Source organism: Leuciscus leuciscus (assembly GCF_965113295.1).
Source record: "Leuciscus leuciscus genome assembly, chromosome: 20".
Lineage (NCBI taxonomy): Eukaryota > Metazoa > Chordata > Actinopteri > Cypriniformes > Leuciscidae > Leuciscus > Leuciscus leuciscus.
Window position 1 is genome coordinate 1,232,243 of NC_138744.1, and position 14,332 is coordinate 1,246,574.

At 38.0% G+C, this 14,332-nt stretch overlaps 1 protein-coding gene across 10 annotated transcripts in view; it reads left to right on the forward strand.

Moving 5' to 3' along the window:
- Positions 1-14,332, forward strand: part of LOC309484382 (NACHT, LRR and PYD domains-containing protein 3-like) — a 64,684-nt gene that overhangs the window by 6,183 nt on the left and 44,169 nt on the right. For 7 of the 10 annotated variants that reach the window (XM_082150673.1, XM_082150674.1, XM_082150671.1 and 4 more), the window contains 5 exons: positions 4,948-5,073; positions 5,336-5,431; positions 8,846-10,570; positions 12,583-12,654; positions 13,105-13,278. In XM_082150673.1, the coding sequence (XP_082006799.1) occupies positions 4,948-5,073; positions 5,336-5,431; positions 8,846-10,570; positions 12,583-12,654; positions 13,105-13,278 (2,193 nt within the window). The remainder of the gene's footprint in view (positions 1-4,947; positions 5,074-5,335; positions 5,432-8,845; positions 10,571-12,582; positions 12,655-13,104; positions 13,279-14,332) is intronic. The other 3 variants (XM_082150679.1, XM_082150672.1, XM_082150675.1) reach the window with 2 other exon arrangements.

The following is a 14,332-nucleotide window of genomic DNA, read 5'->3' on the forward strand; positions in this document are numbered from 1 at the left end:
GAAGTCAGCAGGACTCAGTTGCATCTGGTCCCTGAAAGAAAAAAAAAAAGAAAAAACTGTGAACATACTGATATCAAGAAAAACTATAGGGCTGCACGATTTTGGGAATAGATTTTAGATTTTTCTGGTTAAAATTTCTTTTTAAAATTCACAGAATACACACACACACACGTTTCCAACAATATATAATGAACACCAGGTTTGTTGTGCCTTGTAGGCATAGGCTACGCAGTGCTGCATAAAATAATAATAACAATAAATTAAATCTTCCAAAAGATTTCAAGAACAACTACGCTAGAGAAAAATATATTGATTATCATATGTTACTTCAAATGTTTCCATTCGTTATGATGATATGAAATGAGATAATAGTAAAAACATAAAGCCTAATGTTTGGTGCATTTTTCCTTTCAAACGCAATCGCGCTCCAAAATATGATACAGTAAAACCCACAGCGCGCTCCAAAATATGATACATTCAAACGCCATCGCGCTCCAAAATATTAAACATTATGGTTATACATATCTATGTTTGAGCAGATATCCACAAACAGTATTTAACAGGAAACACGGGTCTAAATAGTATAATATTCACCATATATCTAGCAACAGTTCAACTGCAATGTGAAGTTTATGCAACAATACCATAAACGAATAAGTAAGAATTTCTTACCTTACATCTTTCTTGTCTTCAAATCGCGTTCTTCTTCTTCTGAGTTAAATCCAATGTAAGCTCAGACGTGTCTTCCAAACTCGACGAAAAGCAGAGACTTGTGAAGTGTTTTGGTGTTTTGTGTTTGAGGTAACGAGGGCGTTCGCGTTCCATGTGGAGATTTGCATGTGAATCTCTTTTGCGCGAGTGGGCGTGTCGAATTAAAAAGTAATTAGCAAGCGTTTGAGATACTGGACATCCTGTTGGTTTTATACAAATTACTTAAACAGAGAATATTTGTTTTCAGTTTGAATCCGATCATTTAAAAGTACACACTTAAATGTGTATAAAGGTATATGGCTCATAAATGTGTGAACGCACACCCTGTTTATTTTCTTTATTTTACAAAAGCACAATGTTTTGATTTGATTGTAAGTGGACACATACAAAAGTAGAAATATCACAGATTATTTTTTTATATTTCTTTTTTCTGTATAACCATAAATGACGGAGTAATTTAAGTTTATGTTGCTGCTATGTGAAAAAAATCTAGCAAAACGCGTCGGCGCGTTTCTCGACCTCAGAGGGTTAACAGTAGTGAATAAGTAGTTAATGAAGAATTACCTACTAGTTCTTCAATAATTCCTTATTAGTTATGCAGTAAGTAAGATACAGTATTCTAAAGTGTTACCCCTATTTTTAGGATCTGTAGCTTCTTGATAGCAATATCCATATTGCCAGCATTATCAACAGTCACAGCTACAATCTTGCTCAGATCTATCTCAAACTCTTCCAGGATGTCTGAGATCTCCTCAGCCACTACTTCGCCAGTTTGTGATTTGTACACTGCTCTGGTGTGGAGGACCTTCAGTTTTACACTGCCCTGGCTTGTGTAGTGCACTGTAACTGTGAGATAGTGATCCTGCCGGAGGCTGGTCCACCCATCTGATGTGATGGCCAGCTTTGGCACATCCTTCAGCTTACTGATCACATTGACCTTTTCAACACCATACCAGGAAGGAATTAATGTGTCGCTGAGATAACTTCTGGAAGGTGGGGTATATTTAGGGTTGAGTGCCCTGCACATTTCCCTACAGTAAAAACAATTATTGTTTTCATTTGTTATGTTATCATTATTAAATTGGTGTGTTGTTGTTTATTGTATTGTTGCATGATGGGGCTAAAATACAACCCTTTTTATAATACATCTATATCCTAAAAATGTATATACTCGGTATACTGATAGACTGTTACCTAAAACAGTTGGACTCCACTGTTGCAAAGGGCTGTAGGCCTTTCACTATGAACTTGGTCAAGGCTAAGTGGCAGTCGTTCACCCTCTCCTCAGGCATCCTCCCACTAGCTGCAAGGGTGAAGGGGTTTTGGGCTTGTCTTGGACCAAAGGTATTAGGAGGAGTGGGTTGGTTCACAGTAGCAGCAGCTTTAAAAAAAAATATATATATATATATATAATAAAAAGTGTGGCCAGTGTTTACATTTGATCATGAACCCATGTTCACATGATTAAGTTAATTCTGTGTCAGCATTTCATCATTACAAATTAATTTCTGGGTATAATTTCTAAATATTATACATCTATTTGTTAATGCACCAGTTCTGAATATTATACATATGTTAATGCACCAGTATGAAGGCATTTTTAGTGTTTAAGATTTATATACTGCAGAAAAAAAAAAACTCTAAGTAGGCTATTTGTAAACTAACTTAAAGTGCTGTGCATTTAGCCTAATAAATGTTTACATACTGAGTTTTCTTTATTTGGGATTTTAAAAACAAGTAGAAAATATGTTGAATGCATAACGTCATTTCTCCCAAATGAAATCAACATATTTTCAACGTAACGTAAGCAAACCAATTAGGGAGATTGCATATTTATTTTAAATGGCATGAACAACATTGATTCAACATGATTTTAATGAGCAAAAAGATGTTGGATCAATGTTGGATATTGTTGACATTGTTTCAATGACGCGAGAGATCTCGATTTTGCGATGATTTTATTGCAATTTTATTTGAGAAGGCTGCTAGCATACATACCTGATGTAGATGGGGCAACCAGACACGAGCTAGCTAGGCAGTCAAAAACTTTGCATTTCTCTGTCTGCACATAATGCACTTTTGAAAGATGCTTTGACAGATTGCTTGTGTTTCCGCCCTTACATGCAAAAATCTTCTTGCACTTCTGACAACGAGCGGTGTCTGCATCAACTCTTGTGAAGTGTATCCACACTTTTGAACGTTTTGTTCTCTCCGCCATCGTCACTCTTTGTATTAAGCGGGAGTTTTTGTGCTGTTGTGCGTGTGCGCCGCGCCACGCTCGCTGTTGTGTGTGACAGACAGCCTCCACGGAGTCTGCGCACGAGAGATCTCATTTCTGAATTGCGAATAAAAAAAATGCAGACAAACGTCTTAATATTATCGCAAATTAGAAATGGTTGGTGAGATAAAATGTGCAGGATAACATTATTAAGCAATAATACATAGTAAATATATTTTCTTAATTTCTCCAGTACCGAAAGCAGAACCGATTGCGTCAGAGCCAGGGTTGTCAACGAATATTCTAAATTCGAATATATATTCGAATAGTTTTAAAAAACAGAACTTCGAAGGTGAAAATTAATATTCGAATGTGGAAAAACACGCCCGCGGTAGCAGAGTGGGCTGTCTGCTTTGCGAGTGGGCGCGCTGCCTGAGGGGTCAGGGATAGGTCATTTTAACGTTAAACAGAAACATTACTAAAGTGTAGGCTCCACTTTCCACCGCGAACACCCAGATCGACCTGCTCCAAGACCCAGTGGAAGACCCCGTCGTCGGTCAGGCCCTCTCTCCTGAGTTCTAGAACTGCAATTCCCATCACTCCCCTCTGCTCTCATCATTGTCCATCCCTGCCTGGTTTCCCTGATCACCTTCATCACTATCACCTGCGCACCATTATCTACCCTTTATCTGGACTGCTCCTTCCATTGTCCCCTTGCAAAGTCTTGTTTTGCCCCGCAGACATTTCCAAGCATTTCCCTGGTGTTTCTCCGTGCCCTGTGTTTCCCTGGACCTTAGATCTTTGCCTGGACTCTGGACTCTGGTAGTGAACCTTCGCCGCCTGCCCTGACCCTTGCCTGTGTATCACTTCGAGTACTGGATTGTCCCTTCATTATATGCCTTCCTGAGTTTTATGTCTGCTTATCTCTGTTTCATTACCTGTGTTAATAAAATACTGCAGATGGATCCGACCGCCTCAGCCTCTTCGTCACAAGAACAAAAAAATTACTATTCACAGTCCTCTGAATAGCTGGATCTGTTGCTCCTCGATGTGAAACTAAATTATTCCTTAGGATTATTCCTCACAGTGAAGCAAGACGACATAAAGTGCATGAGTCTGATAAAACTCGCGGTGTGTTTTATCCAGCGGGTGTGGGCGTTGACAGGTTTACATGCATTGCCTCAGATCATTTGCGTTTGAATAGCGCGCGCTCTCCGTGGGCGGGGTCACATTAAAACATAATGAGCTATAGTGAGCTGACTGACATCTCTCTCTTTTCATACATATTACATAAACTGAGAATATTTGTTTTTTATATAAATTACTTCATTTAAAAGAAGAGAATTCAAGCATCTTGCCTGTGTGACTGAGTGAGTATTCGCTGAGTTACAGTTCATTTTCGGACGCGTTTCAGAATGGACTTCACTGACAGAGAGAAGGCAGAACTAGCATCATGTTTATTTTTCTTTATTTGGCAAAAAGCACAACACTTTGTTTTTATTGTAAGTATATACAAAAATAATAGACACTTAACAGGATCGAGTGATGTATAACACTTGTATGTAAGATCAAAATCAACAGAGTATTTTGAGTCTCTTTTGCACTGATAAGAAAAAAAAAGCGAGTAGATCACGCCGGTGTGATTGCCGACCCCAGGGGGTTAAAGGTCAGCTAAACATTGGTCTCTTTAGTCGGTTGAGCCTTTGTCCTACATTGTGCCTTTGAGAAGAGTCATGTGACTGTGGTTTATGTTCATCTGAGTGTTATTATTCTATAATTCTATAGTTGATTTCAATTGGTTTGTTTTGATTTCCTAATTCCTAATTTTACCAGTTTTCTCATTCGCTTTGGTACAATTGTTGAATCATGCTTAACATTTGCAAACCAGTGAGTTAATTTCTCAAAATAATTGTAATCAAAGTTTGAAACACAGTGCAAAACAGTTACAGACATTAAAGCAAAAGTACACAACATTTCTGTGGTCTTTTATAAGTCTGTATTCTTTATATTTTACTTAGTTTTAAAACCAGTTCAGTCCAGCAGAAGAGCTCAAACCCAGAGTCCAGCTGTGTGTCTATGAAGAGTAACTTCTCTATGGATGCGCCACTAGCGTTTAAGAGTGGAGACAAACGGTCTGATCTCAGGTATATCATTTCTATAAAAGATGTGCTTATTGTATTTGATTTTTATGAAATTGTTATTAATATACAGCAGTTTAATGAGTTACAATCTTGCTGGTTTCAGTCACTATTAATGATTATCATTGTGCTCTTGTGTAAAGCTCTATGTATTGTATTGTTAATACATTCACACATTGTAAAAGCTGTTGGTCTGTTATTCAGTTAATGACACAATTACATCAATATCAGTGTGTCTGATTCTTTACCCTCTTCATTCTGATTTAAGGTCAAACCTTCCATCCAGACCAATGAAAAACAAAACTGTGTACAAGCCTGTGATTCAACCAGAAGACTTTAATGAAAGCATGTATCCTGGTTTCAGGTAAAATTAAGGACTTTTTTTGTTGTTGTTGTTGTTGTTTAATTTTAGGTGCTGCAATTCACATCACAAATCACTCAAACACATGATTAATGATTAACACATTTCAGAAACCTAGGGCCCTATTTTAATTATCTGAAACGCAAGTGTCAAGCGCAAAGCGCAAGTAACTTTGTGGGTGGGTCTCGACGCTGTTGCTATTTTCCCGGCGGGATAAATGACCCTTGCGCCAGGCGCAAATCTAAAATGGGTTGGTCTGAAGTAGCTTCATTATTCATAGGTGTGGTTTGGGCGTGAAATAAACCAATCAGAGCGTCATCTCACATTCCCTTTAAGAGCAGACGCGCTTTTTCCATAGCGGATTGCTATTGTAACGGCGGATTTGCCAGGCGCGCGCCAGGAGCGGTTCATAGCCAAGGAGAGCAACGCTCTCGTCACGGCCGTAAAAGAGAGAAGTTACATTGAAATGGAGAAACCCACCCAAATTAACTTCGGTTAAACAGGCGTATGATAATTTGGGTAAATGTGTAAGCTAGATGTATGCTTTTATAATAAATTGTCTGTCTATCTATCTATCTATCTATCTATCTATCTATCTATCTATCTATCTATCTATCTATCGTAATAATGTATGATTTGCAAAAATGAAAACTGCTGCTTCTGTGTAGATGAGAGAATCAAAGTGTATGCGCGTTGTGCACACGCTACATTGATTATGGCCAAGCATGCACCCTTAAAATAGCATATGAATAACGTGCGCAACGTGCCACTGACTTTAACCCTCTGGGGTCTGGGCTGTTTTTGGGGCCCTTGAGATGTTCTGACATGCCCTGACATTTGTGCTTTTTTCAGTTGCATATAAACATATTAATGGCAAAGGTGTAAATTCACTCTATATAGCACAAACAGGGCTACCATAATATGTGAGCCACGTGTATGTACATGTTTTCATTTTTGAGAGAATAATGTTTATGCATGGTTATTGAAATAACTAAAAACTAAAATTTCTGAAATAAGGCCACAAAACACATAGTAAATATGTGTCAATAAGACTTTTGACTAATGGATGTCCTCGCCTAGAGTTTTTTCTTCAAAATGATGTGAAAATAGTCTTGCTTTATCGTTCACATAAAACCATACATTGATTTAAATTGATGTAAAACAGGTTTTGCTTGGAAAGCCAATATGCGAGGGGGGCGTGATCGAGGAGTGGTTTACACCTTAGAATACAATGTCCCACCCACTCTGCATAATGATGAGCCATTCACTCAGGTGTGACACTGACTGAGCCACAATGCAAGGACAAAAGATATATTTAGAAGAAGACTTATATTGACCATTTAAGATTTTGCTTACATCTATCTTGTAAATATGTTTTGCTATTTTATTAAAAAGGTTACAATTACAACAATAATTACAATTTCAACAATATTTCAAGTGTACTCTTTCTTTGTAAAAAAAAATGATTATAGGCCTACATTTTATCTATGTATTCATTAGTTTGAATATAGTCAACATTGGAACAGCTAACATCTTAGTTGATGACTTTATTTTTGACAAAAATAGATATAGAAATTGCTAAACAAAAGCTTATTTGACGTGGCAGTATATTCTACAGTAAAAACTGTACCCAAATCTAGTCAACAAGATGTTGTCTTTCATATTTCGCCTGACTGTAACGTTGTTTTCATGAAATATTAGGGCATATTGTTCATTTGCAGTTTAATACGTTGCTTATACAAATAGCCTACATTTTATTTCAACATATTTCAGTAGATTTTTACTCATCTCAGTATAGCAATACAGTTTGCTAAAACATCATCATTCATTCACACACGCAATTTAAATTTAACTTCTGGCAAAGATGAAGTTGACGATAGGCTATTGACTCGCGATCTTCGCAGTAGGCTAGTGAACGCACCGGAGAAATGCACATTTATTAGGCTACATAGTTTTTTGTTTTGGATGGTTTTGTTTAGAACCAGCTTTCTGTAAATATATTTCACATTTTTTAGACATTTGAGGCGAGTAGGCTACGGTCTGGTTAATGATGATCTCCAGTTCAAGCACCTTATGTTGAGATTGCTAGCCTATATTTACTTTAAATCCAGGAAATTTGTTAATGAAAAAATTATTAAAATTAAGATACAATTGATACAAAACGAAATTCGTTTTAAAGAAAGGATTTGTAGTTTCTGTTTTGAGGTCTCTGTGAAAGTTTGAAAGTATTTTAGTGCGCTTTCAGAGCGCTCGCATCCATAATGGAGAACTGTCACGTAATATTGTTTTTTCCTCATAAATGCGAACACGAAAAATAAAAGACAAAAGACTTTTAAGTAAAACTTACTCCGAAATTGTGTCCTCGGCGGAATTCGCTCTTCAAAATACTGCCGTTCGTAGTCTGAGTTACAATCTTCCTCTGAGGAAACAACCCGGTATCATGCATTCTTCCTCGGTGTCCAGAATCATCTGAAGGGCGTCTTTACTGGAGAAGCGTGCCAAAACGCAAATGAAACTATCAGTAAGTCTGATGAAGAAACTGTGTTTTTATGGCATTGATCGGGGGGCGTATGCGATGCATACTAGATCACCTAAACTATTTACCATTTGAATTGCGCCGGGGGCGGGGCGGCCTCAACTCATTATAGAGATAATGAGGCAGAAGGAAAAACAGTACCTCTCTTTGCTTTCAAACGGATTACATGAGTTGAAAACATTTGTTTTTTATATAAATTACTTAATTTAAAAGAAGAGATTTCAAGCTTCATAAAGACATATCTCACGTGTCTGTGTGAGAAGTATTCGGTGAGTTACAGTTCATTTTCGGACGCGTTTCAGAATGGACTACACTGACAGAGAGAAGGCAGAACTCGCTTCGTGTTTATTTTTCTTTATTTGGCGAAAAGCTCAACACTTTGTTTTTATTATGAGTATACACAAAAATAATACACATTTAACAGAATCGATTGATGTACGAAACTCCTATGAAAAATCAAAGTCAACAGAGTATTTATGAGTTTCTTTTACACTGATAAAAAAAAAGCGAGCTGGTATCGCCGGCGATACCGTCGACCTCAGGGGGTTAAACTATTTTTTCCTGGTTAGTGGCGCAATTGTTTTCTAAACCTGCAAAATAGCATGAAGGAACGTTTGCGCCGGAACACGCCTCCTCTTTGCGCTGAACCGCCCCCGGGAGCGCAAGTGTATTTCCTAACTTACCGACGTGCTTCCGTGGAGGGAAAAGTCCGCTTTGCGCGGGTGCAGAATAGGAATGATACATGCGTCGGTGTACAAAGTCACTTGCGCTGGGTGCAAGATAGGGCCCCTAATGATGTTCTGTGTCCCATAAATAGTTTTGTAATTTTTGGCTATTTACTTCTCTGACTTGTGTAATAATGTGGTATTTTAATCTTACAGCATTGACTCTAAACCTGCTGAAGTCCTCAACACATTGAGATCAAATCTGAGACAGAAGTTTGAGTGTTTGTATGAGGGAATATCAAAGCAGGGAAACCCAACACTCCTGAATGAGATCTACACAGAACTCTACATCACAGAGAGTGGAAGTGGAGAGATCAATAATGAGCATGAGGTGAGACAGATAGAGACACAGTCCAGGAGAGCAGAAACAGAGGACACACCGATCAAATGCAGAGACATCTTTAGACCTTTACCTGGACAAGACAAACCAATCAGAACTGTGCTGACAAAGGGAGTCGCTGGCATTGGGAAAACAGTCTCTGTGCAGAAGTTCATCCTGGACTGGGCTGAAGGGAAAGAGAATCAGGATGTCCAGCTCATATTTCCACTCGCTTTCAGAGAGCTCAACTTGATGAAGCACAAAACACTCAGTCTTTCAGATCTTCTTCATGTCTTTTTCCCTGAAACAAAAGAAATGGAAATATCCAGTGATGAGTATAAAGAGTTGTTCATCTTTGATGGTCTGGATGAGTGTCGTCTGTCTCTGGATTTTCAGAGCGATGTGAGGTTGTGTGATATATCTGAATCAGCCTCAGTGGACGAGCTGCTGACGAACCTCATTGTGGGGAATCTGCTTCCCTCTGCTCTCATCTGGATCACCTCCAGACCAGCAGCAGCTGATCTCGTCCCCTCTGAGTGTGTCCATCGAGTGACAGAGGTACGAGGCTTCAGTGACACACAGAAGGAGGAATACTTCAGGAAGAGAATCAGTGATCAGAGTCTGGCCGACAGGATCATCTCACACCTGAAGTCCTCAAGGAGCCTCTTTATTATGTGCCACATCCCAGTGTTCTGCTGGATCTCAGCCACTGTTCTAGAGAAGATGTTGAGTGAAGCAGAGATAGTAGAGATTCCCAAGACTCTCACTCAGATGTACACACACTTCCTGCTCATTCAGACCAACATCAAACATGAGAAGGACTATGAGAAAAAAGTGAAAGATGAAGACATGATTGTCAAACTGGGGAAACTGGCTTATCGGCAGCTTGTGAAAGGCAACCTGATCTTCTATGAGGAAGACCTGAGCGAGTGTGGCATTGATGAGACAGAAGCATCAGTTTACTCAGGATTGTGCACTCAGATCTTCAGAGAGGAGTTGGGCTTTTATCAAGGGAAAGTCTTCTGCTTTGTTCATCTGAGCATTCAGGAACATCTAGCAGCTCTATATGTGCATCTCTCCTTTATCAACAATAACATCAATGTGTTTGACCAGATTACCAAACCAACTAATGAAGACAAAGTTTCTCTATCTGATCTCCATCAGAGAGCTGTGGATGAGGCTTTAGACAGTAAAAATGGTCATCTGGACCTTTTCCTTCGTTTCCTTCTGGGTCTGTCTGTGAAGTCTAATCAGAGTCTCTTACAAAAACTAAAGACACAGACAGCAAACAGCTCTCACAACAATGAGAAAACAGCTGACTATATTAAAGAAAAGATCAGTGAGAATCCCTCTCCAGATAAATACATCAATCTGTTTCACTGTCTGAATGAACTGGGTGATCTTTCTCTAGTGAACGAAGCTGAACCTCATACGTATGGAGGATTACGTGCTGTGAAACTCTCCTCGTCTCAGTGGTCAGCTTTAGTGTTTGTGTTGTTGTCCTCAGAGAAGACACTGCAGGAGTTTAACCTGAGCATATTAATTGGAGACAGAAATGATCGGTAAGTAACACTGAGTGCAATCATTACAGTCTAAAACATTATGAACAAAGAGAAACTAAGAGATCAGAGGTGTTTAAATCATGGGGCACAGATTGATTTCTGGCATATTGTACATAATTTGCGGGTGTTTCTCAAACCGTGGCTGTGTCCTAGTAAGACTGCATATCTCGACTGCCACATCATCAAGCGCCTCTGAAGGCTGTCTCAGTTTGAAGGATGTTTTGAAGACAGACTTCATTTTGTGTCTTTAATTCAGCTCATTTTGAAGGATGCATCAAGAGTATCCTTCGTGTTCTTCAGTCTCCCACAATCCTTTGCACACATTTTAATTCATGTAAAAGAACTGATGGAAAACAAGTCGGCACTGAGTTTAACTGAGTTCAACAGGCGCCACTTAGGATTTAAATCAAACTTCGCTTATCAATACATACATAACACACGTGCATATACACCTATAAATTACTTGCATATACATGTATACTATTGGATGTTCAAAATACATATATGAAATACACGTGCACACTAATATGAAATCCATACATAATATGTTAGTAATGAATGCATATACACTTGTGAATAACTTGCATATACATATAAACTTGACGCACGCATACACCTATAAATACTCGCATACAAACTTCCATGCATATACACCTATAAACACTCGCACATACATATACACTCGCTGCATGCAGACACACCTATAAACACTCGCACATACATATAAACTCGCATACACATCCATAAAACATGCGCATACACATCCATAAAACACACGCGCATACATACAAAATAAAACGTGGATGCATGCTTTAGTTGTGTATATATGTATATCGAGTGATTTCATATGTGGATGTGCGTGAACTTTTCAGTGCCATCGGAAAGCATTTCAGTGTAACCGGAAGGCATTTCAGTGTAAAAGGAAGTCATTTGTGCGTACACGGAAGTAACCTGCCTATTTACCGCATTTGGGTCCGTGTACGTTTTGATAGTTTGTTTTCCAATTTGAAATGAAATAAGCATAAACGAGAAAACGGCCCCTTTATTTGTTTTTTCGTTTAAAAAAAAAAAAGCCTAAAGCCTCTTACGTTGTTGATTTATATTTCAAACAACAATTCAACATTTGCTCGCAATGTTTTTCTTACAAAAAACTAACACTAACATGTGTGACGTAGCCATGCACACTTACTAGAGCGTCTCATTCTAGTGTTTAATGCTGAGGACTCGAGTCTACAAGCCTCAGAAGGACCCGTGTAACTTCATTTACAGTTGAGTGCGCAAGCCTTTCAAAGTAAACTCATTTGACCATTGTGTGCGCACCGTCTGCGCCATCACAAAAATTGGGCTGCAAGCGGATCCTCCTGATGATGAGAATCACGTCACGCGGACGCCAAAATAAACTTGATGAAACAGTTAATGGCCTTGATGCCGTTCATGGTGGCCTTTAGCTCTTCACAGTGGCGTAGGGGACGGGCACGCAGGGCATATTACATTACTGTTGTTATTATTATTAGGCTACTTTTATTATTAATATTCCAGTTTATTTGCCCCACAATAATTTCATAGCGCATCACCGCATAACTCACGCGCTGTGGGGATAAAAGATTAGCTTACTTCTCATTTCAAAGACAACTTGTTGAACACAAAACACTTCTTGATTCATGAAAAGAAAAAAAAATTCACTAGGGGCCACAAGAGAAGTATTAAGAAAATAAATTTGATTAATGTCTCATCATCATTTTTCTTTATCACCAGTTGCTGGCAAAATGATGGACAGTGATTCACATTTTGTGTGCATCATTTCCTGAGACACTAAATTATAAATATTTATAATTATAAATAAATAAAACTAAGTAAATTATTAAATAAACCAGTAGGTAAATAAACAAGTAACAAGCAAACAAACTTATGTGCTTAATTTCTATGAATAATTTGCTGATGCAGGTACAAAAATACTCCCCCTATTATTGTTAGCATGAATAATTAACTTTTTTTAATTTTTTTTTAATTAGTGTCACACAGAACACTGCAGATGAAGTTCTCCAGAAGCTGATGCCTGTGGTTACAGCAACTAGATCAGCTTCGTAAGTAACACTGAGAACGAGCATCACTGTTAAAACATTATAACAGTTCTTACTTAAACATAATAAATTAATAGTTTAACAAAAAATATGAGTCACACTTCAGCTTTTAAACCCTCCACCTATCTGACCTAATTTGTGATCTACTTAACCGTTTTTTTATGATATTTGTGTGAGAAATTTATATTCAAATATATGCATTTGTAATGTATGCATATAAACATGTATATTTAATGTATGTAATGTATTCAATGTATTCCATGTGATCAGTTTCATATAATCTTTCTCCCTTACATAGAGACATAATATCTTAGAATAACAGTTACATTTACTGATATATTGAATTCATTGTCTAAAAAAAGAGATATTGCACAAATTATAAACACAATCAAGAAAAACAAAGATTTCTGTTTTGATCTGAGAGAGTGAAGAGTGTGTCATTGTTCTCTACAGTTTGAGGGAGTGTGGTGTGACAGATGAAGGTTGTGCTGCTCTGGCTTCAGCTCTGAGATCAAACCCCTCACACCTGAGAACACTGGATCTGTCATATAATAATCTAGGAGACTCAGGAGTGAAGCTGTTCTCTGCTGTACTGGAGAATCCTCACTGTAAACTGGAGAAACTGAGGTAAGCTCATACGTTACTCTTACATGGAACTGTCACTGTGAATTCATAAAGTATAATCAAAATGGAATAAAATGCTATATATAAATGCTAATATTTTTAATATTCTTCAGTACGCGCTCAGAAAAAGTGCATCATGTCAGAACAGAATGCCAATGAAATGTTTACCCGGCAAAGCTTTAAAGCATGAGCAAATAATGAACATTTGTGATTGTGAATAAATGCAGAGTCCTGTGAGTGTAACTCTACCGCTGCACAATGCCCGTGCAAAATCAGTTTTTGAGTGTGTTTTTTAGTAGCCTAATTGTTGGTTTGGTGCCCGTGAAAGAGACTGTGAACGCATTGAATTCAGGAAGCTGGCTAGGTTACTACAAATGATGGCCGTGAATAAACTATAGTATTCAGAAGTAAACAGTGTAGATGACAGAGTGTTTATATCAGAATGTTTATTTTTAAACCACAACCTCCTAAGTGCTTCTTTTACTGGTATTTTTAACAATATCTTTTGCATTTCTCATCCAAACAATGTCAAACTTGGCACTGCACTTACTCGTGTCCGTAGCAAAACACCTGTCAAGTTTGAAATCCATCAGACTAACGGTTCGAGAGATATGCGAATAACAGACACACAGACAGACAGACAGACATACAGACAGACAGACTTTTCTGTAATTTATACAGTGCACGTCACAGAAAGCAACAGATATGAGCTGCATTTTATTGATCATCAGCTAAAATTTCTAAATCAAAGACCGCAATAAGAGAGAGCGACAACAGCCCTGGAAGATCATTTCGTTTCTTTACTTTTAATGATGATGATTGTGTGTTAAGCGTCTGAGACTTACTTTCACTTTGATTTGCAATAGTTTGAACGTTGGCCTGATGAATAGATGCTCAGCTGCACGTCATAATATAATCTCGTTATTACGACATAATTGAGTGGAAAATAATATGTATGTGTCAGCAATGCACCACCGTACAAACTGCCTTGAGATCAGGCTGAACTATTAGGCAGAGACTTCTGAATACATAATACAAATACAAACACATAAATAGG